Raw genomic sequence first — 26,854 nt, 5'->3', positions numbered from 1 at the left:
ACTGGATACCACAGGGGCTGGGATGTCCCCATGGTCAGCTGGGGTCCCTGTCCCAGCTCTGGAAAGAGCTGGAGTGGAAAATCAGCCATCTCCTGCTGCACACACAATTCCTCAGCCAGCCCAGCTGCCAGTGGCCTCTTGCCCCACCCAGACTGGTCGAAGCCGTCTGTCCCTTCCAGGAGAGGAATTGTCAGGGATCAGAGCAGGCTCTGGACATGCAGCTCTTCCTCCCACCCTGCACATCCTCACTGCTGCCCCAGGACAAAGAGCTGGGATAAAGACAATGCTGAACGTGGTGAGTGAAAAACCTGCCACAGCACTTTTTGAGGACCACAGCTGTAATTTTTAAATCCTCCTGCTTTAGCAGAACACAAGCATCCTTGGCTCTGGAGCAGAAGACGGTTTAAGGTGGAAGTCACAATGTTTTCACCATGTGAAGAGGGAATGTTGCCAATTCCTTGCTCAAATTCTGCCAGATAAAACCTGGGATACACAAAACTATCTCACAACAGGAGTCAGGTAAATATTAAAAATCACTGCTGACAAAGAGTTGTAAACATCATAAACTCAATTAACTTTTATCACTCCACCAACACCTCAAAAATAAAGCCCAAAAACACACACACAAAAAAAATAATTAATGAGTACAATCTGATTAAAAGTGAGAAGGACCAGAGGTGAAACCTCCTGGCTCATTCCCTTTCCCAGCACAGAATATCCACAGGGAAAGTGAGGCAGCCCCATCCCAGGAAGAGAAATCCCTGCAGGAAAAGGCCTCATTGGCACCATCTCTGTGGGATTTTCCACACAAATCCTGCCCAGAACCCCAAAGAGCAGGAAACTGGGGAGTGAGGCTCGGCCAACACAAACAGAACCAGCTGGTGACAAAGAGGCTGCTTGAACCTCTTTGAGAATCACTGACCTGGAAAGCTGCTCACTGAGTAAACACCTAATAAACTAATTATGGAACTGGCTAATTAATAGTTAACTCATGAAAACGCTCCCTCCTGGAAAACACAAATCCAAACCAAGTCTGTAAGGCGGGAAAGTGCTTGTTTTTCATCCCAAATGCAAAGTTTCCTCTCAAAAAATGTTTCTTATCCACCCCTTGAAACAAACAACAGCAAAATTTCCATTTTTCTTTTACATCATGGCAGCAAAAGAAGAGAATAAATGAAAAATTTGGGTTAATTTCTTTGTCTGCAGCTGAAATTCTGGGTTTAACAGCCTTGTCATGTTTTTTGCCAAGCTCCCATCTCCAGAGGAACCTGAATCCCTAATTTAACACCAGGCCTGCCCTGCCCTTGCTGAACCACCAACACTGGAGAAGGAATTCATGATTCCCTCCATGATTCCCAAGCTCATCATGTCCTTATGGGGGGAACAGGGATGAGGAGAAGGAAATGGGAGATTCAGGGCTCTGCTCACAGAATGTGCTGATGTTTTAACTCCAGAATCAGTAAGAAGGTGCTGGTCCCACTCAAGAACTGCTTAAGCAGCAACTGAACAGGATATTTAAAGATAAAACAACAACAAAAAAAGGGATTTTGCACAATATCCAAGCAGATTTCTCTGCTAAAGGAGGGGTTCACTCCTGTTCTGTGCCCTGAGCCCAGCCCAGCCCAGCCCCACCTCCCAAAACCAGAGCCCAAAGTCAGGATTTGGGATCCTGGAGTTCTGGCACTTTCAAAGAACCCAGTTTGGCTTTGCCTTTGGAATAAGCAGGAATCATTTTTACCTACAGGGACGCAAGGCTTACTGAGAGTAAAATACTCCAAAAATCTCTGTTCTGGTGGGTTGGTCGGTTTGGGTTTTTTGGATTTTTTTTTCCTCTATTTTTATTGAAACTTTGTACAGAAGTTTGAAACATTTCCATACAATACTTTGAGACAGGACAAAATGCCATGGTAAAGGAATGTAAACTGCAAGAAACACAGTCTGAAAGTATCCAAATACTCTCTAATAAGAGTTTTAGTTTGAAGACTAATGCAGGAGGCAAAATAAAATGCATACAGTATACAAAGAACAGTATACACAGGGCCAGCAATGCTAACTATGAAAATTTTGCATCAGATTTACTTCAAAGATTGATAGCAATATGATAATTCTATACACTAGACCAAAATTAATTTATCATACATCGTTTCTATGACAAAAAGCTTGTCATTAAGGACAGTAGCAACTTACAATATAATTAAGCTGTATTAATCTCATTAACACTTCTAAATCTATATTCCTACTACAGTAAAGGTTTTTTTTTTTCAGTATATTGTCTTATAAGATCTTAACAGACCTTTAAATAACACTTTACCAAAAGAGACCTGGATCCATTATAGTGATCTTATCTACATGCCCATTTGGCTTATTTCCAAAAAAACAACCAAGGGACAAGGAAAAAGGCAGGTTTCAAATGCTATATGATATCATTTGGTTTTGGTCTGAAATGTATTTTAGAGAGTTAAAAAAAACCAACAGAAAAAAGGCAGTTCATTAACTGGTATTTTATATAAAATCTGCAGAAAAATACAACAGCAACAAAACCCAAAAATACTTCACAGATATCTAAAAAAACATTTTTTCTCAGAGATACAAGGTAAAGCAGCATCACTTTGACACTGTGCTTTAAAAAAGAAGATGATGAATGAAGAGACTGCTCGAGTGAGATTAGAAAATTTTGCTTTCTTCTTGAAGAAGACTACTAACATTTTGCACAGCAACTATTTTTATAACCACCTCATTTTAAAAGCGTGAATTCCTAGACACAGAATTGTCATTTCACCGCCAGTTTTGCTCAAAGTGTCTGACTTTACACAGTGGAACTGAGAATGCCAAGTGTCACCAGATGTCACTATACCATGAGTTCAAGATTGGAACAGAAGTGAAGCAAATGCCTTGAAACCAACACCAGGAAAGAAATCAAAGAGAAAGTGTTTTGTAAACAAAACAAAACCACTTTGCAAGAAAAACCAAAAAGAACCAAATAAAACCAAGAGTTCAGAGATCTCACAGTGAAATCAGAAATTCTAATTATATATGTTTTACATTCTAGGACTACTCTTTACCTTAGGCCAATTAAAGCACATTAAACCATTTAATTATATACAAACATTTTCTTTAAAAAACAAAAAAAATTAAAACATTGCACAGAAGTCTGCTTTTAACATCACATAACAAGGTTAGTTTTATTTTCAAAACAATTACATTTAAGGGCACAGAACATACAGAATACCAAATTAACAGATGAGTAATTTTGCTTCTCTGTACATGCTAAATCCAAAGATTTCCTTGAGAAAGCTGGAGCTTGGCAACTCCAGCTTCTTCCATGTCTCTGTTCTCTGAAAGGGAGCAATTCCCAACACCTCCTCTATCTCAGGATTTAAAAAAATAGATATATAAAAAAAATAAAGCTGTTTTAAAGTTGTAAGCATCTTTTAAGTGCTGGCAGAGCTCCCTGGGTGGCTCTGCCCCCTCCACTGTAACCTCGTGGAAATAAATCCTTTTCTCTCCTCGGTTACAGGGCTCATGACTCTCATCAGAAGTCTCATCCTGGCCCTTCTGGGATCAGGAAAAACACAAGTGGAGAAGTAAAAAATACACAATATAAGGAATATACTGAAGGCCATTTTTATTTCTTACAATCTCGCACGGATTCCTTTCTCTAAAAGCTAAACAGGAAAAATTATTTAAAAAAAATTAAACAACAAAAAAAGCCTCTAAACTTTGGCAGAGAATAGCATCAAATCAGCCATTTAAAAAAACTTAAATAGAAACAGTCTCCCAAAATGCACTATTAAACTCTCAAGAAGCCTCTTTTTTAAATTCATTTTATTTATTTTATTTTTAAATAAAAGGCTTCTACCATTTCCAGGAGTAAAATTCAAATATCTTACCAGAAAAAAAAATAAGTTAAGGGAAATAAAAACAAGAAAAAAAGCTGTCATTCCAAACTCAGTTTTCCAAGACCTGTCATCCTAAGCTCAAGGCAATAATAAATAAACCCATTGCTGCAAGACAGAAGCACAACCAGCCCCGCTCAGGGGGAGGGGGCCAGGCAACAAAATTCCATTGTGGGAAACACTCTGTGGTTCTGCTGGACCAAAAAATGGGTTTTTAACCCCAAATTTATCAACTTCCCCCCTCAGTAAAGGCTTGTTTACGCTATAAAAAATCCCTTCTCCTACACAAGGCCCTTCTTGCCAGCAGGCAGCTTGCTTGGAACCTTAGGAATATCTTTATTTATTAATAAAGGCCTTTTATTAAGTGGTTTTATGCAGCAAAGAGCATCAGCAACTTCCAGGATCTCTACGACACAATGAGGCTGAAGAGGAGCACACAAAACACCTGGGAAACACCTGAAGAGAAAAAGCACTGGAGAAAAAAATCTGCTTAAAAGCTTCACAATACCAGAAGATGGGGTGGGGAGACAGATTAATAATCCATGATGATCCTGCCTGCCAATTAGCAGTGTGATTAATGTGGCAGCTCGTTAGTGCAGCAAAAGGGAGAACAAACCAAGTGGGAGATGGAGCACCTCGGGCTCCTGAAGGACTTGACTCCCTTCCACGGCCAAGGAGGAGCTCCTCACGGATCTGACCGAGCAGGACACTGGAATTGTGCCTGCTGACTCTTCCAAGTGTCCTCTTGGAGGAGCAAATGGCTCGGGGAGGGGCGGAGGGATGGAAGCAGCAGGGAGAAGCCGTTGGAAGAGCGCGGGAAGCGCCTCCTCCAGCCGCGCCTGGGGCCGCCCGCCCGCGTAAGGCACCCTGGGGACAGCACAGGGGGGCGATGCAGCCCAGCCAGAGGGTCCCTGAGCTAACCTGGCATCCCAGGCGGTGGCAAAGCGCCGGGCATCGAGGAGCAGCCTGGAAAATCCAGTGCCAGAGCTGCTCTAAAATCGTGCCAAGCTCCGAACGGACACGAGTCTCCTTCCCTGGGCCAACCTAGGTGTTGGAGCCACATCCCAGCCTTCTCAGGAGTGTTGGACTGAGAATTATCTTTATCTTCTACAATTTATTTTTCATCCCAATACGATCAAACATTGCCCTAAATGATTTTATCCTGTATGGAAACAATTCCCTCCGTTCTTACATCAAAGCATCCTTCACAGCTCAGCCCACTAATGAAGCAACTTGAGATGCCATTAATTTCACACACCTGGATTTCACCCTTAAATAGGATTTAAAATGTTTTCCCAAGCTGTGGTCACACAAATCATAAGAAAACATGTCTTGTCCCATTGGTAGCAAAATCAACACCACGTATGGTGACTCCTCTCTACAAATATTGCAACAACACTCCAAGTTTTCCACTTTGGAATAGTTCTACTTCCTAGCAGCAACAACTAAACCATGTGGAGAAAAGTGGGGCACAGCTCAGCCTCTGGTCAAAGTTTTGGAATGAATGAGATTCAAGTGATATTAAAACACCACCAAAACAAACAAAACCACCCCAAAAATAGAAGTGAATCATTTTATCTGAAAATACGTGTTGAGAATTATCTGCTAGAAGCCATGTGGATGGCACCACTGGAAAAACAAACTTCTTCCAGCAGGCAAAGGCAGGATTGACCCAAATCTCATCTCTACAAAATGGTTTTCCCCATAGGAATTGGTTCTTTGTGTGCCACGGAAATGGTGCTGGACCCCTGAAGTGGTTTTGGTGAACGCTCACAATGGTCCCTCAGCCTGATTTTGGCCCAGCCAGTTCGTGCTCTCCTGAACGAGCTCAGGAGCAAAGACATCTGGAGGAATTATTTCCATGGAAAGCCTGGATATGACCACTCTGTCCTGGAGAGGGAAGGAGTTCAACACTGGTGGGCTCTGCTCCCAAAAGCAGCACCCAGCTTGGCTTGGGGAAGGATGAGAGCACCAAGCTGCCGCACACACATCCTCCACACCTGGGAACTGCTCATCCCTGCCTGGGCACCCATCCTTCAGGAGGAAACATCCTCTGGATTCTGGAGACCTACAAATAGCTGTGACTGCCTGGGAGGAATTCAGGTTTTTGGAAAAATCCTGAGCACAGGACAGACCTCAATTGCCGACACAGATTTGTGGCTGCACGCGCTCCCCGTCTCCTGACACCGCATCCCTCAGGATCCTTCTGAGGAGGGAGGGAGGGAAGGAGGGAATTTCTTCACACAAAGGTCACTCATGGCAAGGGGCAGCCCAGGGAGCTGGTGGAGTGCCCAGCCCCTGGAGGTGTCCAAGGAATGTGGTGCTCCGGGCTGGGTGACGAGGTGAGGCTTGGGCACAGCCGGAACTCAATGACCAGGGAGGGCTTTTCCAAGCTCAGGGATTCTGGGATTCCTCAAAATACAAAAAGGAAGTTTGACAGGGTGAAAGGGGAAGTGGGAGAAGACGTGGGGCAAAAGGACTCTGGAAAACAAGGAGCACTTTCACCTCTCTCTCCCATTTCCCCTTCCTTGCCTTCCCAGTTGTTCTCCCCTGCAGTATCGGGGCTTCCTCCTCTTCCTCCTCTGGGATTCCTCCCAGACACAGCAGAGGAAAACCTTTCTGCAGGGTGAAGAACAGTATTTCAAGACATGCAAAGCCTCATGGTTCTCTTTTTCCCACATGGTAGAACCTGCAAACAGATTTTTCCCTAAAAGGAAGCCAATCCTAACAATGTCCTAAAGGTTCAGACTGTGGAGAGGCTGAATGAATCTTTTTGGCCATTTACTGAAACTCAAGAAATTCCACCCAAACCTGAGGAAAAATTTCTTTCCATGGAGGTCACAGAACCCTGGAACATCTGCCCAGAGACATCCTAAACCCACCCCAAGAATTCTGTGATTCTTCGATTTCAATATACTACAAAATCCCACAGAAAGAAAATTTCTTTTTTGTCCTCCTCCATTGACAGTTTGTCATCTCCAGGCTTATTTTTGTTTTAGTTTTTACTCTTTTTTTCTTTTTTTTAATACAGAAACTTTTCAGTAATGGAATTTACAGTGGATAAAAATCAAAAGACAAGAATTTCCTTACAAAGAGTAAAAAAAAAAGGCAGAAAGCTGATAAGAGCCATCATGTTTTAAGTGCTATAAAATGAGACAAAACAGCTTCCTGTTGTTGCCAGAAGAAAAATGAGAAACTGAAAAAAGAAAAAAAAGCAGTGAGTGCAATTAAAAAGTGCTAAGTTGGCCAAGGTAATACAGCTATTTTATAAATGTGCATCACAGCTCCGCGTTTAAAAATCTTTTGACACAGCTTTAATCACTCAGATTTTACACACTGGTAACTGATTACCTGTTATCTTCACTTAATGCTGACTGAGCTGTAACTGCCTGACTTCAAACACAGCCACCTGCCTGCCTTTGGTATATTTATACACAGAAAAACAAAAGGTTAGTGCTGCAAATGGAAAAAAAAACCACAAAAGGGAAAAAAGAAAAAGCCACCACAGGACAGGTTCTGCTTTCAGCAGAGGGAGGACAACACATCTCAAATGGTCTCGAAATAGGCTAAAGCTGAGTTGATCTTACAATTATAGCGTAAACAATGCCTGGGTTGTGGTTATGTTGTTTGAAAAGAAAAGAAAGGAAAAACCAAAAATCTCCAGAGACCTGTATCAACTTCTGTATGTTTAAGCCATACCCTTAAAAGTTCACTATTCACTCACAAAGAGAAGTAGACAAACATGAAGATTCCAAGCGAACAGACACAGACCAGTCCAGTATTTAGTAATAGTTTAACTTTTGGAGTCTCTTCCAGCATTTGTAAACAAACAGTCTCCTCCTCGACCTCCCGAACCACTCTCTTGTTTACGTTTTTACTTTTAAAGCCACAGAACCAATCTATGAATTTCAAATGTCTCGCCCTGTTGTCAGTCCCCTCCTCCTCCTCCTCGTGCTTTTTCTCCCCCATCAGGGCGGCCTGTCCGTTGGAATAACAATCCACGGGCGTCTCCACCTCGGAGTGGCTCACCGAGATCACCGGGTTGCTGTCATCCCTGCACGTCACCAGGAGGTTGATGTCCTCCGGCTTCACGTTTTTAATGTTCTCCTCCGACTTCCCGTTGGGAATGATGTGGTTGGCGTTCTCGTTGCACTTCAGGATGCTCTTCTCCTGCGCCTGGTACATCTCCCCCTTGCCGGCGCTCTCCGGCACGCCGCGCTTCCACAGGGCCCAGAACGTGGTGGTCCGGACCTGCTCCTTGGTGGGCGGCGGCGTGAGCAGGCTCACCACGACCGTCACGGCCCCGGTGATCCAGAACAGGGCCGTGGCCACGTACATGTAATGGATGTTCTTGATGAAGCTGGGCCTGGTGTCCGGCTGGTCGCACTCGGGAGCGCGGTAGAAGAAGGCCAGGATCAGCCGGATGGCGCCCAGGACAAACCCGGCCATGCCGCCGTAGAAAGCGCCCTGCTCGTTGCAGCGCTTCCAGAAGATGGCCATGAGGAACAGGGCGGCCACCGGCGGGGTCAGGTAATCCGCGACCTCCTGGATGTACAGGTACATCTGCCCACCCTGCATCTCCACAATGATGGGCACCCAGGCGATGCTGATCACCACCATGAAGGCCACAAAGACTCTGCCCACAATCATGAGCTCCCGGGAGGTCGCGCTCTTCCGGATGAGCTTGTAGACGTCGAGCGTGAAGATGGTGCTGGCGCTGTTGAAGATGGAGTCCAGGTCGCTCATCAGGGCGGCGATCATCACGGCCATCATGAGCCCACGCAGCCCCACGGGCACCAGGTTCATCACCAGGCGCGGGTAGGCGATGTTGGAGCAGCCGGCCCTGCTCCCGCACACCTGGAAGCAGTGCTCGGGGTTGATGCAGGCGATGTCATCCACAAACAGGATGCGGGAGATCATCCCCGGCACCACGATGATAAACATGGGCAGCAGCTTCAAGAAGCCGGCCATGAGGGTGGAACCTTTGGCATGAGCGATGTTTTTGGCGGCCAGAACTCTCTGCACTATGACTTGGTCAGCGCACCAGTACCACACTGAGGCCGGGGTCTGTCCCAGCAGAAATCCAGGCCAGGGAATGTCTTCATCCGTCGGCTCGCGCAGCATTTTGAGAGAGTCGGGCTTTGGACTGACGTTGCAGGAGTTGGTGTTGGAGATGTTGTAGGTTAGGAGGATGGAGGTGATGTTTGGTGACGCCAACATGTACCTCCTTTTCACTTCTTCAAACCCACCGACCTCCATGAGGCTTATGATCATGAGTGTGAGGGCCCCGATGATCATAAGCAGCGCCTGGAGGGTGTCCGTGTAGATGACGGCCACCAGCCCTCCGGTCACAGTCAGCAGCGCCGTCATTCCGATCAGCAGGATCACCGACAGGTAGAGGTTCCACCCTAGGGACTCTTGGATAAAAAGCGCCCCTGAATACAAGTCAACCGAGAGTTTGGTGAAGATATAAAGAAGTAGAGACAACGCTGCAAAATAGATTTGAATCCTATGCCCTCCGAACCGCTTGGACAAGTATTCGGGCATGGTGTACACTCCCGACCGGATGTAGACTGGCACGAAGACCCATCCCAAAAGCTGCAAAAGCATTAAGGCGTTGAACTCCCACGCGCCTACGGCGAATCCGCTCGCCGCTCCAGATCCTGCGAGCCCAATGAAATGTTCACTTCCAATATTGCTCACAAACAACGAGGCCCCGATAGCTACCCAGGTCATAGAACGCCCTGCCAAAAAGTAGCCACTCACGGTGCTCCGATTGTTTTTCCACATGGCAAAGAAACCTATGCACATTACAAGCACGAAGTACAGGGCCACAATGGCAATGTCTGCTGGCTCCAAAGAAGCCCTCATTTTGTAACCAAAAAGCCTTCGCTGACGTCCACTTCTCGCCCCCCAGCCAACGTCTCTTAAGCACCACGTGAACCAGTTTTAACCAAAATCAACACAGCGGGTCAAATTCTTTGTCCCTTGGTTTGCTGTCCTGATGCTGGTGGCAGTGGTACATTTACTTTTCTCCGCTTCTCAAATTTGGGAACTTAGCACGCACTTTTAATCCACATTCCACAAGAGCATCAGCCTTAACTCAGTTGATGTAGGAGAAATTCTTAGTTGCAGCTAAGTTTAGTGAGGCCTACTGTACCAACCCTGCAAGGCAGCAAAGACAAAAGACAAAGATTGAATTAGAGAGGAATTTCACGAAGTAATGAGAAAAAATTTGAAGTGTAGTAAAACAAATCACTGAACACCACAGATTTTTCCCCCTTTATATTTTCTGCAATCCATAACAGACATCATTCAGTATTTGTAGGGCTAAGTGGTAAAAGCCTTTCACAAGTCAGCTTCAGTGGTTACAGGTACCTTCAGAGACGCAGCGATTCAAGAGGACTGAGCGACCCAAATTCCCCAGAACACAGCAAGCAACAAAAATACATTTTCTTTTTCTTTGCTCTGGTGTCTCACAAGTCTCCTTCTCAAGCCACTAACCAGATCTTCCTCTTCCAAGCAATCTTAGGAAAATAAAATTCAAATAGCCCAACAAATAACAATGGCTAAGGAGCCCAAACCTGGCTCAGCATTTCCTGCACTGCACCCCTCCAAATCCTGGGAGATCCTGGCACCACAGGAAAGCACCTGAGACACCAGTTGGCTGCTAGAAAAATCAAAGTGAGGTCACAGCGCTGTCAAAAATCAACATCCATTTCACATCAGCTGGAGAATCAAGGTTATTCCGCAGGTTTTGAGGTGAGTTTGCTCCTGTCTGGGGTCAGATAATCACAGGGTTATTTTTCACTGGGAAAGCTCTCCATACACATCCACGTCATCCAAGGGGAGAAAACATCCCATTCCAGCAAGTGGCAGAAACAAAATTCCACCTGACATCCCACTTTAGGGCCAGTGCCTTTGGATACCCTCACCTGGGGTTTTTTGGGAACACCAGAGGCACAGGAGGGAACACCGGGCGGGTTCTGGCAGCAGTCACAGCTGCAAGGATGCCAGGAAATGCCCTTCCAGCATCCATTCCCATCGCAGCATGGAGAGCTGGAAGGTAGGGAGGCAAAGCTTTCCCAAATTCCCAATCCCACCTGACAGCTCCCAAACACGTCAGGAAACAAAACCCTTTTTGGCAAGCAGGACTGAAGCGCTGGAAGTGGAGGGAAGAGGACAATGAAGACGTGGTGGCAGAAGAAGGGGCATTAAAGAGCTGCATGGTGGCTCCCTCATGGATTTGGGATGTGCTCCCATCTCCTATTTATGCCTTGGGAGGGAATCATGGAATGGTTTGGGATGCAGGAATCTGAAAGCCCACCCAGTGCCACCTCTGCCAGGGCAGGGACACCTTCCACTGTGCCAGGCTGTTCCAGCCCCAGTGCCCAGCCTGGCCTTGGGCACTGCCAGGGATCCAGGGGCAGCCCCAGCTGCTCTGGGCACCCTGTGCCAGCCCTGCCCACCCTCTACCAGCCCAAAGGCTTCTAATGGGTTTAGAGAGAGCTAGACACGGGATTCTTCCATTTCCTACACCAAAGACCAAAGCAAAGAACAGGTTTAGTCTAAAGATCAAAACACAAACCTTCAGTAGCAATAATGAGATTATTACAGAAGGTGAGGAACAGGGTCTGACTCCACTCCTCTTTCCCACCCACTGGTAAAAGCACAAGAAAACCAACTCTGGGTCTTTTTTCTGGCCATAAAATCTCACAAGTCCTACAAGCATCAGCTCCAGGCATCCCCTTCCAGCTCTTTCTCTGGCACGAGGCTGAAGCTCCCATTTCCCCATTATTTAATCATTAATACAAACAGCCTGATAGCATATTCTAATATTTGGTTGGTTTCTTGTTGAGTATCCCTGCCATATATTGGGTTTGTTTAAAGGGTCAATAAAATAATTTCAAATTCCAAGAGAGTTAAGGTTGAAAATGCACACGTTGTGTTAAAGGCAGCAATGGTGCTGAGGTAAAAACATGCAACTCCTCATAGATTTTAAAATTAGCTCTCTGCAAGCCACAACTTCAGCCTTAAGGAGAAATCCACCACTGTGTCATTTGTATGGTCCAGCTGTTTTTCAGGAGAAAAATTTAAAAAATAAAAATAAAAATAATAAGGGTTCCCCCCCAGTACCACAAACCCACTTGAGAATAGAGATATTCCTTCTGCTGGAATTACAGCCAATAATGAGAGACTAAGGAGAATGGCACAAAACGGACTGATTACAGCACTGGGCTAAATTTATCATTCCTCAGAAGCCTCAAACCACAGATGTATTTTCAATTCTTCCACAGAAGAATTCACATTTCTCCCCACCCGCAAATACAGGAGTAGTTAAATGGTCTAATAGCTTAATCCAACCCAAAATTATAAACACTTCACATCAGATGACGCAGTCAGAGCCAAGTTTAATGGACTATTCTTAGTTTTAAGCACTTTGGAGCAACACTTTAATAGTGTTGTGTCTTTTGCTATATTCAGCTAATTTTTCAACTACATTATGTTTATACCAAAACTATAAATATTTGAAGAGAAAGGGAAGAAGAGATTTTACTGAGATATGACACCCTGTAAATCTTCTGTACAGAAAACCAGAAAACCAGCCAGATAAGGAAATTGTAATAATTAATATTTTTAATGTTCTGTTGTCCTTCTCATTACTAAAAAATATTTGATTTTAACTTGAGTTCACCCCCCACCATCTTCCCTGTAAGTTCATCAGTGACCTGTCACAAATATCCTAGACAGCAATATGGAAAAATCACAAAAATATCTGTAAAACCAATTCTATTTGATACCAGAAGCATACAGAATGTTTCTATAAAAAGGATATTAACAGAGAAGCTGTGGCTGCCCCTGGATCCCTGGGAATGTCCAAGGCCAGGCTGGATGGGATAATGGAAGGTGCCCCCTGCCCTGGGGGTGGCACTGGGTGGGCTCTGAGGTCCCTGGGAATCCAAACCTCCTGTAATTCCAGGATCAGACTCTCTGACAAGTGTGTCAGTATTAGATGCAGCTGCCCTCAAATAAATTGTGACATTCCTCAATTAAGTCACTTCAGCTCCAGGGGGCTCATTCCAACCAAAATAAACAAGTGAAGTTCCTGGAGTGTCTTCAACAGGAAGATACAGCCAGACCATGCACCTGAAATAATCCAATTTCAGAGAGCTGAACCCTGCCCTTTGTCACCAACACCTGAGGGTTTTTTGGCAGGGCTCAGTTTGCCTGAGCTGGAAGGTGGAAAGTTTTCAGCAGCCACCACAAATTTGCTGCACTGTCACTAAATTACAGCACTGAAGTAGCTTCTTGTACCAGTTTCTTAGACCTAATTCCAAAATAACCCTGGAACTTTTCTTCATTAGGAAAATGAGACTCGTTCCTCTGAACTTTCAGCAAGTTCTGACCTCAAGTCTTACAAAGGACTTTTGAGATGCCCCATGTGAGTTTAGTCCTGAGTTATTAGAACAGTGAACATTGTGGCACTGACAGAGGGAGGAAAAAAAAATAGGCAGAAAGACAGTGCTGCTGCCAAGGACTGGGAATTTTCTTCCCTGAGGCTGTTTTCTGGCTGGATCATATCAAAGACACAAAACAATGTGCTTCCCTCTTGTCTGGAAATAGAGGCTGCAGTTCTGGTGAAACAATGCATATGTCTCTCCAACACCCAGCCTGTTCCTTAAGGGAAAAAAAAAATCCCAAGCAAGTCCCTGAAGAGAGATTTCATAATGTGAAACAGACCCAGGGTGGGATTTTGAGGAGAAATTTGTACGACTGTTCTAAAGGAAAACTTTCTCCACAGTGCTTTTCTAATAAAATGGGTGTTTAAAACATGCCAGAGTCCAACTGCTCCAGCTCTGAAGCCACTATTTGTTCTCAGCTCCGTCGGCTTTTTGGCAGATGGGAAGTGTCTGAGCTGACTTTCCTTTCCTCCTCCCCAATCCTGATGTTTTAAGGGTTAATTGGGGATGTAGATGCCCACCTATCCCATAGGAGGGTCCACTGTTAGCAAATTAAGTGCTTTGCTCACAGATTTCACAGCAGTTTTTAGATTATTTCTTAGGACCAACATTTTCCCTCTCCACCTTCAAGCAGGAGTATTCGAAATCAGATCTGCAGCACTTCACCTACTGAACAGCTCTGTTGTGTGGAAGAAATTTCTCCAGATTGCCAGGATCATGGAAAATATTAACTCTGCCACAGAAAAAAATTAATAAATACCAGAAGTCTCGTGCCCTGAGTGGAGTCTGTACCATGTGCCACCCCCTGAGTGTGTTTTCCAGACCCCTCACACTCCTGGCCATGGACACACCAGGGAGTTCCTATCTGTCCACTGCTCCACAGTAAACACAAGGAAAAAAATCTACAAGCAAAAAAAAAAAAAAAGGAAAAGCTTTGTTCCATTTACTGCAGCACTCCAGAACACAAAAAAGGAGCACTGAAGCTCTTCATGGAGTAAGTGATACATAAATTATGTAGCACATGCCCTTGAGGAAGCAGGGGCTATCCTTGGCAGCTGCTCAACAGAGCCCTCAGCATCCAGGGCAGCAGTTCCAGGCTTTTCCCTGAAAACCAGGAGCTGGGGCAGAGGAACGTGCCAGGAACCCCCCTGGGACAGACAGGGAAGGCAGAAGTTGACCTGGAGCACCCAATAAATAACTGGAGCTGCTGGGGATGCCAGGCCAGCCCTGAGCTCCAGAGGCTGCAGCAGGAAAGGGCCACATTTCCAGGGTACCTGAGCCCACCTGGCTGAACCTGTTGGTCACACTCTGCATCATCACCACATCCACCTCCTGCTGGTCTGGACAGCTCAGGAAAAACCACCACTACCAAAAAAAAATCCAATTTGAGGTGCAAGGAACAAGTCACTCACTCAAAGGAGTTGTTATGAACACGTAAGGAACTTTTGTTTTGGTCAGGAATCACTCCAGCTCTGGTCGTCATTTTACTGCAGCAGCACAAAAAAGCAGCTTGTTCCAGCATAAATTCTTCTGGATTCTTTTCTACACAACTGCTGAGGGAGACATGAGAGAAATAAGTAACCCCAGAGCAAGAGACACAGAGAAGTCAGTGCCAGTCAGAAATGGGATGTGCAGTGGACAATTACAGAGCAGGGACTGGAGTGATGTGAGGCCAGCTGGAGCTCAAGGGCACTGGGACTGACAGGACATCATTTAGCTGTCATTTTTGGGGCTTTTTAACCATTTTCCTCCCTCATCCCAAACAAATACAACTATTCCAGTGTCCCACCAAGTCACAAATGAAGGGCAGAAGGCACAGGAAGGACACTGCAGCAGTCAGTGGACACAAGAGAAGTCCAGCCTTGCAAAGCAAGAAAAGATGGATTTTTTCAGAATCTGCAACACTCTCCCCGAGCCACTTCATGCCACTGCCTGTGACATTCACACTTGGCTGGTTCCCTTTGCCAAGAGCCAGTCCCCAGCACTCCAGCAGGAATAAGGAACTGATTTGCTTCCACTGTTCTTCCCAAAACTCCAAACACCTACAGGGCAAGGGGGGTAAGCTGGGGACAGAGGGAAGGAGACAGAAAGTCCCTTTTTTATCTGTTAAATACAGAGATGCCAGAAAGAAATTCTGTCTTTTCCAGGCCTACCTAGACAGGACACCCATCATACCCAGGAGATTAATCCATCGATTATCAATTTAAAGAAAAAAAGGAGTTAATACCTTCCTTTTCCCCTTGTCAGCCCAAAGTGTTTCCATGGGTGACAAATGTTATCTGGAGGAATTTCTTCATGGAAAGGACCTGGAAGGGGCTGCCCAGGGAGGTTTGGAGTCCCCAAGGATGGCCTGGAGGTGGCACTGAGTGCTCTGGGCTGGGGACAAGGTGGCCATGGGGCACAGCTGGGACTCCATGGGCAAGGAGGACTTTTCCAAGCTCTGGAATTCTGTGAAGGATTCCTGCCAAGGAATTGGGCCTTGCAGAACCTTTCCTGCCCCGGCTGCAGCTCCAGCAGGGCCCTCCTGAGCTCAGTTTGTCACCACAAAGCCCAGCCCAGCACGGAAACCACAGAGAGGTGACATCCCCCCCTCCACAGGACACAGTTCTTTTCCACAGGAACTGAAAGCAAAAGGGGCAGAGACAACCCAGAAGCCACGTGGCCAACAGCAAAACCAAGGGCACCAGAGGGCAAAATGCCAGACATTTCCAAGGAAGTGGCAAGGGGCTGGCAAAAACTGGAAGGTTCTGGCATCACACAGCACCAGGAAAGATCTCCCTGCCAGGGCACACTGCACTGGAAGGTGCAGCAAGACACTGAGTCCCAAGGCTCAAATCCCTTCTTCTGGCAGCCCAAAAGGCAGCAGCACAAAAATTTCACAGCCATGGCAGGGATGGTGGAGGTGAAGAGTTGATTACCAGAGCAGCAGCAAGAGAAGGGGTTAAACAAGCCTCAGCAGCCAAGAATCTGATTTCTGGAGTGGATTTGGGACACTTCAGTTCCCTGGACAAGGTTATCACCTTTTTAGAAGGCAATATCAGAAATGCTGCAAAATCTCTGCCACTGCTGAGGATGACTTTTCCTTCAGCTGGAGGTTCAGTGCTGTGATGCAGCTGGTGGTGATCACCACTCAGCAGGAACTGGATTATCCCAGCCCAAAAAATGTGCTGGTTCATCCCATTTGAGGAGGCTTTTGGCTGGGAGAGTGCAGAAATTACTTGGGAAATGAGAAAGGAGAAGTGTCAGTCCCCATGAAACTGGGCAAGATACCAGGAGGAAATTCTTCTTCAAATTTCTAGGAAGAACAAAAAAAAAAAGAAAAAAAAAACCAGCCAGGCTCATTAAGCTTCTTTAGGACTTCCCCAAATTGCCATCACATTTCTGGCTGCCACAATCTTTGGAAGAATGTAAAGCACCCCCAGGATTATTGAAAAGTGAGACAGAAGTTCAGGATCATACAGAATCCAAGAATTTGAGGCTCTCCAAGCTTCCCAGTCAGTTGGGGGCTGTTTCAAGACTTGTGATCCTTCTTGGAGATTTCAAAGACAACAAAGCCAAAGTTCAATAAAATTCTGTTGGTTCTAAAACAATTAATGCTAATTACAAAGCTTGATGCAGAATATCTCTATTAAAAGCTACTGAATATTAATTTATTTTCCTAAAACACCAACTCTACTGAACACATTCCTTCCTCTGCATGGACCTGGCTTTTTATTATTCCTTAGATATTTGCAGGACTGAACACAAGGATTGGTTTGTAAGTGGACAAACCAGGATTAAAAAATAGCAGAACAGTTCTTCTGCAGTTCCTCCATGCTATTTCTTGGGTTCATGGCCCTCCCTTTACACATCCACTTCCTTCCTGCCCTTCTCCTCACCAGGGGTGACAAATTTTACTCTAGAATCTCATTTTCAGCACCAACATTTGCACCAGTGCTCCACAGGATAGGTCTTCACATCTTGCCTTACTTTCCACATATTTACTTCCAATTTTTCCTGTTCCACTTCTCCATAATTAGTTCTATTTTGCACCTCTTTCTGTGTTTTTATTTTTCCCTGCTTTCAGCTTTTTATCAGCCCCTCAATGCACACTGGGGATATCCCTGCTGCTCCATAGGGCAGGAATTTTTCCAGGGAATAACCTGGTGCCCAGAGTTTCCTGCTGCCCTCAGATAAGGGACACAGAGGGTGGGACACAAAGCTCTACCAAGCAACTGCTTCCACATAAACAGCTCTTCCTTGATCCCAAATCTGCAGCCAGGGAGGTGGGAGTGGCTGTGGCTCCAGGAATTATCAGTCTGCCATGGATGGAGCTGACAAATCATAAAATCCTGGAATGGTTTGGGTTGGAAAGACCTTAAAGCCCATCCAGTGCCACCTCTGCCATGGGCAGGGACACCTTCCACTGTCCCAGGCTGCTCCAGCCTGGACTTGGGCGCTTCCAGGGAGCCAGGGGCAGCCACAGCTTCTCTGGGCAAAGGAAACAAAAAGGGAAGAGAAATTACTTGACAACAACTTAACAACTGCCAAAGCAATTTTTGAGTGGCAGCGATGGTTCTGGGACAAGGGAACTGGAGAAATCAGCTCACAGAGAAAAGCAGAGCTTCCATCATTCCAAAGTATGGAACTGAGGAAGATTAGGAGACAGAAAACACAAACACACATGAGCTGAAGGAGCAGCTTCCCCTCAGTGTTACAGTGGACAACTTTTACAGGAGTCAGTCACGTTTCAGGGCTTTCCAACAATCAGACATTAATGTTGTTCAGCACAAAGGGTTCTCCCAAAAGTTCAGGGACAGAATCTGCTCCACGCTGAAGTTACCAACACCTCCCTGTTCGCAGCCAAAACACATCAGGAACAAAACCTAACCAGGAGCACAGAGTTCACTGCTGAGGAGGAAACAGGGGCAGCCCAGGGAAGTCTGAACTCAAAGCTTAGCCCCCACTGCTGTCCCCTGCAGAGGCACTGGCCAAACCCCACTGAAATCCCACCAGGGGCCTGCAAGAAACTGAAATTAGGCTTAAACTATTCTGCAGTAGAGAATAATCCTGTATGTCCCCTCAGACCCAGGCACGTATGCCACACTTGGCAAAAATTCCAGCTCTTCCAAGACTGAAAATGTCAAATATCAGGCAAGAGGGTATCGTTCCCAAATGCTGTCTGCACCACACTCTCCAAAATCCAGTTCTTCTTATGGAATGCTCAAGGCAGAAAACAAAGAGGTGACTCCTCCAGCAGAGTCAGGGCTGGATCTTGCTGTTTTCTGATCCTGTCTTTAGTTCCAAGGCTTTGGTCTCCTTCCCAGCACCACCCCCAGCTCCAGGATCCCTCCCTGCCAGGCTCAAGAGCCTGTTCCAGCCTACTGAAAATGCCAGTGGGAACAGAGGAAAAAACTTCTGTGTAATTTTAACCTGCTCAGCTGGGAAGAGGGGTGGGGAAGATGCACAACTCCATTGGAAGAGCAGGTGGTTCACCGGAAAGGAAATAAAATAAAATAAATAAACCCAGTATCTTCCTGCTTCATTCTCTCCCCCTCCTTCCTGGCAACTGAGACATCAAAAGCCCAGTTGCTGCAGCTGCCTACACAGCAATTAAGTGAAATAGTCAAGATGTCAAGCAACACTACTGCCCATTTACTTTGGCTTTCCCAAAATAGCCAACAATCCCCACACGGCAGGTAGGGAATTTTGGAAACACGGCAACCCACTCCAAAAGCAACAAACAGCTGCTGAAGACAAGTTGTGTTGTGAGAACATGGCTGGAGAAATGAGAGCACACATTCACTGCAGGATTATTATTATTATTATTATTTGGAAGTGTCCAAGGCCAGGCTGGACAGGGCTTGCAGCAAGCTGGGATAGTGGAAGGTGTCCCTGCCATGTGGAACAAGGTGATTTTTAAGACCCCTTCCAACCCAAACCACTCTGGGATTCCAGAAGTGGGTGGATAGGTCTCCTAGTCCAGGTATTTGCTGTAAAAAAAAACAGTGGTTAGGTTTTAGATTATGACTCTGTGTGTCTGAACTCTGTCACAGGTGAAGATGAGCACACTGCTAATAAAATATTGATGAATTTCCTCGTTTGTAGTGAAATACTCTGAGTTATTTACAAAGTGCCCATCAGTTCCAGATACAAATGGCTGCTGTTGGGGATGGATGTCCCTGTGCTCTGCTCTGGGTGACAAGGTGGGGATCAGTCAAAGGCTGGATCCATCCTGGAGGTCTTCTCCAAGCTCAAGGACTGTGCGACTCCCATCTGTGTCCCAGTCCCCTTGGAGGTCTGGCATTGCCACCCTCAGTCACTCTGACAAACAGCCTCAGAGCAGGAAACCATTTCCAGCTCTTCCTTCCTTCCCAGGGAGTTTCAGAGCTCCTGCAGAGCCCTGCTCTTCCAGGCAGTGAGAATTCCTGCAGATTCACTCCTGGGGATTCACTGCCCTTCCCTGCTGAAGGTGCTGCTCCACCACAATCCCCCCACTCAGAGCCAAAGATGGGAGAAAAATCAGGAATTCTTAGAAACTCGGCTTTTGCTGTGAACAGGGAATTCAGGCCATGGACAGCTGTGTCTTCATTTTGCACCTTTCCCTCCAGCACAGCTGCAGGGCTTGGCTGGGGCTGCTGTGGGCAGGTGAGGTTTGGTTTGCAAACACCTGGACACTGCTAACAGATAACAAATCTGCCACCAAGCTCCCCCCAGCATTTGCTTTTTCCATGCTGCAGTGTGGAAAGCAACACAATGGGCAAAATGATTCATTCCACCTCCATGTGCTCACACCTTGCTCTGCCCAAAGCATCCCCTCCATAAACTCACGCAGCAACACAAACCTCTCAACCTCCAAATACACCACAGAGTAGGGAGAATTATTCATTTTGCGGTGGCTTTTATTATTGTTTTCCTAAGAGTCACTAACTGGAGGCTCTGCTGATGAAAAATTCTCTACATATACAGAGTATATAAAATATCCTGGGTTTTAATATATAAAAATACAGAGGTTTTAGTCCATTACCTCTCACAAATCAGGGCAGAGAAGAGCTGCTCAGCTTTGAATTCAGAATAAAATCCTGACTTTTTGTGGAAAGTACATGCAGACAAGCAGAGACAAAGGCTGGTAAGTGGAACCAGCGCAAAGTGAAAGTTTTCCCATCCCCAAAGCTCTTGGGTGTTGCATTTTTAAGGCACAAAAGGAGAGCTGAAGAGGCTCTGGAGCCTGCCAAGCCTGAGGAGAGCATCAGGCAGGATGGATGGGACCCTCCCAACAGACCCCAAACAGAAGCCACATGCAGGGAAAGAACAGGAAAGGATCCCTGACTTGGACACGAGCAGGGCTGGGCAGCAACAGGGCTTAAAAGTAACAAAAATGAACTGGAGGGACTTATTCTGCCTGGATCCCTGAGAATGCCAAGGGAATTATTAAAAGAAAGTTGTGGGTGGGGAAAACCCCACAGAAGCACCAAGTTTGCCTCTGAAGAGAGGCAGCAAAGTCTCCAGGCTGAGGTTTGCACCAAGCTGCCAGAGAGCCCCGAGAAGTTCAGGACAACCCTAAAGCACAGGAAAGCCAAGTGACAAGGGTTTGGGGTTTTTTTGGAGGACAGGGGAGCTGCCACAGGTGAGGAAGGACATCACAGACACCAAAGGAAGAGTCAGCACTTGCTCAGACAGCACCAGGACATGCAGCCACCACAGAGGGACTGACAGGGAACACCTGCCCAGGTGCTGTCACCAGCGTGGAAAAGCAATGTCATTTATTCTCCTCTGGGAAGGAGTTATGGAATCATTCCACTATTTCAGACCGGCTTATTATGCCCACATTTTGCCTCACTTAATTCAGTATTACAGCCAGGATTGTGCACAGATTACAGGGGTCATTAGAGAAACCTCCCAGCAAAGATCCAGCAGCACCACAGAGCATAAAACCACTCGAGAAAATATTTCCAAGTGTTCTCATGGCACAAGAAAGGCAGGAGCAGCAAAATATTGGGAAACCACCTAGATGTGGTGTGCTGAAAACAGCAGCACCTGCAGACAGACTCTAAATTTTAGACTTACAACAAGGGTGGGTTAAAAACACCAGCACAAACTGAAATGTTTGGACATAATCACAGAGCTAAAAAAACCCCTTAAAGATACATCCATGTGGAAAGAACATGCTGGAGAGTCCAACTTCAAAGAGGCAAAGGTTGCAGATGTTAAATCCTGAGTGCACTGATGTTCATTAGAAGCATCTTACGGCTAAAAGCTTATCCCTGCATCTCCGTGGTCAGATCCTAGAAACCAGAGAGCCTTTCCAGCAGAGAGCACTCCATGGCATCCTTTCAGAGAAGTCAGTTTATTCCTGCCTCAATATTACGGCAGATTTGCTACGCTTGCTGTCCTGCCCTGCATTCCGAGTGCCTGGCTGGCTTAAAGCATCTCCCACATCAACAGCACGGCTACAAAAAGCACCTCTGCCTCATCCACCCAAGGGGAGAGGTGTAGAAAAGAACAAAAAAAAAATCGGACAAAAATTATATGTTGACAAGCAAGTGGAAAAGCAGCGTATTTCTGCCCGGGAGAGCTGGTGCAGCAATGTCACCCGGCTTTCTCCCTGCTGCTGCGTTTCTCCACTAGAGGACCCAGGTGAGATGTCTCTACTACAGCTTCTGCAGCTAAACCACGGGGAAAAATATATTAAAAAAAAAAGAAAAGCCAGCCCCGACATGTGGATGGTCCATGTAAAATGAATGGAAATGTACTAGTGCATGCGGCACACCAGACGTGCTCCCGTAATTCCCAAAAAACCACGGCCACGCTGCTGAGCTGCTGCTGCTCGGTGGGAAGAGGTGCTGGTGGGAATGAAGGGTAAATCCCACAGTATCCCCGCCGGGCTGGATCGGAGGGCTCCAGCCCAGCGCAAGTGCTGCTACATTCCAACACCAGCACCGCATATTAAGCTGGAAAGCAGCAGATAAACAAAGGCTATAGAAGGTACTAGAGAAGGGCCGGTATCAGCTGTTATTTACCAAATAAACCTCCCATCCGCACGGAGATGGCCTTATTTTATTATTATTATTTTTACGCACACACATCCCCCATTCCCACCCCCCCCGCCCCTTCCCCCACGTATTGACTCAGCTCCTGCCGAATGGGAAGAGCATCATCTAACCGAGCTCCGTTATCACCGCGCTGCCAAAAAACAGCGGCAACGGCTGCTGCCACCCCCAGCGGCCCTTCCCGGGGGCGATACGGCCCGGCCTATCGGCCCCGCTCAACTGCTGCGGGCAAAACCCATCCTTGGCACCTCCCCTGGCACCCCGCGCCTGGCAGCTGGCTGGAGCGAATCCTCGCTGTTCCCCCTTTTCCCCTCGCCCCGAGGCTTCCCGGAGCCCAGGGGAGCCGAGGAGGTGCCAGCGCAGGTGCGGGGAGGGGGATGCAGAGCGCTGGTGCTGCAGAGGGAGAGGGGGATGCGCTGGCAGGGGCATGGGAAGGGCCGGCTTCACCTGCTCCAGGCTCGGAGGGAGGGGATGGGCGAGGAAAACCGCATCTCCGCCGCTCGGAGAGCGTGGGATCTGCTTACCTGCGGACCGGAGGGGAGGGGGAGAGGGGGCTGCGGCTCGGGGGCAGCGGCTCAGCCAAGCCTCCGCGGGCGCGGGCGGGGAAGGGGCGATGGGCGAGGGGCCGGAGCGCGGGGGAAGCCCCGCGGAGCCCGGGACACGCTGCGACACTGCGGGCGACAGGGCCGGCCGGGCCACGCGGTGCGGCGGGGACAGCGGGCACCGAGGGGACACCGCGGGGCAAAGGATGGGGGGAAGGTCTGCCAGTCCCACCTGCCTCCCTCCCTTCCTCCCGTCTCCTCTCCCTCACTCACCCTCTGCATGGCTTTCAGGATCAAAGCCAGTTCATAGCGGGGCATCTTAGAGCTGGCAGTGGCGGGAGGAGCGGGGCACGGGGTGGGGAGGAGGGGGCTGCGGCGAGGCCGGAGAGGAGGAGCAGGGGGGACAGGAGGAGGTGGAGGTGGAGGAAGGCGCGCCCCGGCGCTGTGGCGGCTCCTTCCCGCGCGGCTCCCGCGGCTCAGACGCCCGTACGGGCAGGGGCGGCGCGGCTTAAAGGGCGCAGGAGCTGCGCACGCTCGACCGGGCCGGGCGCCGCGCGTGTGGGACACCCGGGCGTGTCAGCGGGACACCCCGGGCGTGTGGGACACCCGGGAATGTCAGCGGGACACTCCGGGCGTGTGGGACACACCACTCGTGTGGGACACCCGGGCGTGTCAGCGAGACACCCCGCTCGTGTGGGACACCCCGGGTGTGGGACACCCTCCTCATGAGGGACGCCCCACTCGTGTGGGACACCCTGCTCGTGTGGCACACCCTGCTCATGATGGACACCCTGCTCGTGTGGGACACACCGGGTGTGTCACCGTGCTCATGAGGGACACCCCGCTCATGTGGGACACCCTGCTCGTGTGGGACACACCGGGCATGTCACCAGGACACCCTGCTCATGAGGGACACTCTGGGTGTGTGGGACACCCCGGGTGTGGGACACCCTGCTCATGAGGGACACCCCGCTCATGTGGGACACCGCGCTTGTGTGGGACACTCCGCTCATGTAGGACACCCCAGGTGTGTGGGACACACTGCTCATGAGGAACACCCCGCTCGCGTGGGACACCGCAGGTGTGTGGGACAGCCCGGGTGTGTGGGACACCCTGCTCATGAGGGACACCCCAGGTGTGTGGGACACCCCACGCGTGTGGGACACCTCGGGCGTGTCAGCGGGACACCCCGCTCGTGTGGGACACCTGGGGTGTGTGGGACACCCCGCTCGTGTGGGACACCGCAGGTGTGTGGGACAGCCTGGGTGTGTGGGACACCTTGCTCATGTGGGACACCCTGCTCATGTGGGACACCCCGGGTGTGTCACCAGGACACCCTGCTCCTGAGGGACACCGTGGGCGTGTCAGCGGGACACCCTGCTCCTGAGGGACACCCCAGCTGTGTGAGACACCTCGGGCATGTCACTTGGACACCCGGCTCGTGAGGGACACCCTGTGCCTGTGTGACACCCTGCTTGTGTCACTGGGGCTCTGAAAAGCTCAGGTGGGACAGGACGTGCGGAATCATCCCACTCCACCCGCTGCCGTGGGCACAGACACCTTCCACCGCGCCAGGTTGCTTCGATCCCAGCCAACCTGGCTCCTTCCAGAACCTTCCTCATCCTCAGGGCACCTCTGCACCCACAGGACATGCCCGTTCGCAGAGCTCCTCAGTGCACAGCCAGGACTTTCTCCATTTGCAGAGTCCTTCAGGGCACAGCCAGGTCCTTCCCCATCCTCAGAGCACCCCGGTGCAGGTCCAGCACCTTCCCCATCCTCAGAGCACTCCCAGAACTTCTCCATCCAGTGACACCCTGCTTGTGTCACTGGGGCTCTGAAAAGCTCAGGTGGGACAGGACGTGCGGAATCATCCCACTCCACCCGCTGCCGTGGGCACAGACACCTTCCACCGCGCCAGGTTGCTTCGATCCCAGCCAACCTGGCTCCTTCCAGAACCTTCCTCATCCTCAGGGCACCTCTGCACCCACAGGACGTGCCCGTTCGCAGAGCTCCTCAGTGCACAGCCAGGACTTTCTCCATTTGCAGAGTCCTTCAGGGCACAGCCAGGTCCTTCCCCATCCTCAGAGCACCCCGGTGCAGGTCCAGCACCTTCCCCATCCTCAGAGCACTCCGGTGCAGGTCCAGCACCTTCCCCATCCTCAGAGCACTCCCAGAACTTCTCCATCCTCAGAACTCCCCAATGCACAGTCAGGACATTCCCCATTCTGAAAGCACTCCGAGGTCCTTCCCCACTCTCAGAGCACCGCAGTCACAGCCGTGGGGTGAGCAGCTCTCACTTCCAGAACCTTCCTCATCCTCAGGGCACCTCTGCACCCACAGGACATGCCCGTTCGCAGAGCTCCTCAGTGCACAGCCAGGACTTTCTCCATTTGCAGAGTCCTTCAGGGCACAGCCAGGTCCTTCCCCATCCTCAGAGCACCCCGGTGCAGGTCCAGCACCTTCCCCATCCTCAGAGCACTCCCAGAACTTCTCCATCCTCAGAACTCCCCAATGCACAGTCAGGACATTCCCCATTCTGAAAGCACTCCGAGGTCCTTTCCCACTCTCAGAGCACCGCAGTCACAGTCGGTGGCTGTGCCGGGGTGTGGAGGCCCCAGGAGCAGCAGGATGGAGGTAAAGCTGTGTGTCTGGCCTTGCTGCCCGAGTCCTCCCAGCGAGGGAGGCTCTGGACGTGCATTTCCCAGCCTGGCACGCGCTTGGTGCTCACGTGCAGCCGCCAAGGTCGGCGACACGGATCCCTCCAGCTGCAGCACATCCGACACCGGCGTCCAGCCGGGCTGTGCTGGAAGCTGAACCACTTGCTCCCGCTGAAGAAGGTGTTGGAGGGGCCTGGGGGTTTGTTTGAGTGCTCTTTGTCATGTCCACAGACTTGTCCCTCACACTGATGCCCAGCAAGCTGGCTTTGGGCAGAGACAAGTTTCTGCCCAAGCTGTTGAAGCCCTCACTGCTCGATCCTGCAGCCCCATTGCAGATTGAGCAGCCCCATCATGCCCAAGGGGAAGCAGAGAAAGCGACAAATCTCAAGATTAAAAGGCCTTAATGAAATATCACTGGAATCCCATCCCCAGCCCACCCAGAGAGGCCTCAACGCTTCCCTGGGTGCCCCAGCTGTGCCCTTTCCATAGCCAGGGTCATTTTCTTCTGCTCTGCCTGCACAGGGAGGCTGCCACAGTCGGTGCCACGGATCCTGAGGGCAGGAATGGAAGTGGAAAACTCCTCCCAGCGCTTTTCAGCGGGACTTGCAGCTCAGCCAGCCCCGGTGCTGCTGTGGGCCTTCCTCATCTCAGGCAGCTGTGAGCTCCCCGTGGTTCCCAACTCATCCTGTGCCCTCCAGGCATGAGGGCTGTGCGAGTCCTGGGAGCTGTTTTGGGTACTGCTACAAGACAAATTGCCTGTGCAGAAGTGTTTACAGGTATTCCCAAGCTCCCAGCCCACCGTGCTCAGGCAGTAATTGCCAGGCAGCTGACAGGGAGAATTTACTGCCTGTTGATGTTCACAATGCAAACTCTCCCTGGGTTTGCTTCCCTTTCCTTTGCTTCCCTGTTTTCTAATACAGTGTTGTCTGGCCTGAGCTTCTTCGTTATTCTGAACATGTGCCTGGCAAGCTCAGGAGGAAATCCAGGTGAGGTGGGAATGCCCAGGTATCCCTGCCATTCCCACCCTCCAGGTGCTCCTTGTGCAGCCACAGGTGACCCATGATGTTCTCTTTGTCACATTTGGAGCTGTCACATTTTGGCCAGGGGCAGAAAGGAGTGGGGAGAGCTCTTAATTCCCAGTTCTTCCAATGCTCTACCTCCTTCAAACATTCCTCTGGCAGAAGAAAAGGAAACTTTCAATGCCTGTCCCTGTCGCCCTCCCAGCACTGCTTTCAAATGCCAGTATTGGATTCCCCATAGGATATGAAT

At 48.9% G+C, this 26,854-nt stretch overlaps 2 protein-coding genes across 2 annotated transcripts in view; both read right to left on the bottom strand.

The window, feature by feature from the left end:
• The window catches only part of MRPS6 (mitochondrial ribosomal protein S6), a 43,037-nt gene extending 19,627 nt beyond the window's left edge, over positions 1-23,410 (bottom strand). The window contains exon 1 of the mRNA XM_039709535.1: positions 23,202-23,410. Coding sequence (XP_039565469.1) covers positions 23,202-23,246 — 45 coding nt within the window. The 5' untranslated portion in view covers positions 23,247-23,410. The remainder of the gene's footprint in view (positions 1-23,201) is intronic.
• On the bottom strand, positions 1,791-23,337 carry SLC5A3 (solute carrier family 5 member 3). Its single transcript, XM_039709534.1, has 2 exons — positions 23,202-23,337; positions 1,791-10,061 (listed from the first exon to the last, which is right to left on the bottom strand). Exon 2 carries the CDS (start codon positions 9,765-9,767, stop codon positions 7,617-7,619), a length of 2,151 nt encoding a protein of 716 aa, XP_039565468.1. The 5' UTR covers positions 9,768-10,061; positions 23,202-23,337; the 3' UTR covers positions 1,791-7,616.
• Positions 23,411-26,854: the final 3,444 nt, after the last annotated feature.

Source organism: Passer montanus, unplaced genomic scaffold (genome assembly GCF_014805655.1).
Source record: "Passer montanus isolate IOZ18808 unplaced genomic scaffold, ASM1480565v1 scaffold213, whole genome shotgun sequence".
NCBI classification, from domain to species: domain Eukaryota; kingdom Metazoa; phylum Chordata; class Aves; order Passeriformes; family Passeridae; genus Passer; species Passer montanus.
This window is presented reverse-complemented; position numbering and strand designations above follow the sequence as displayed.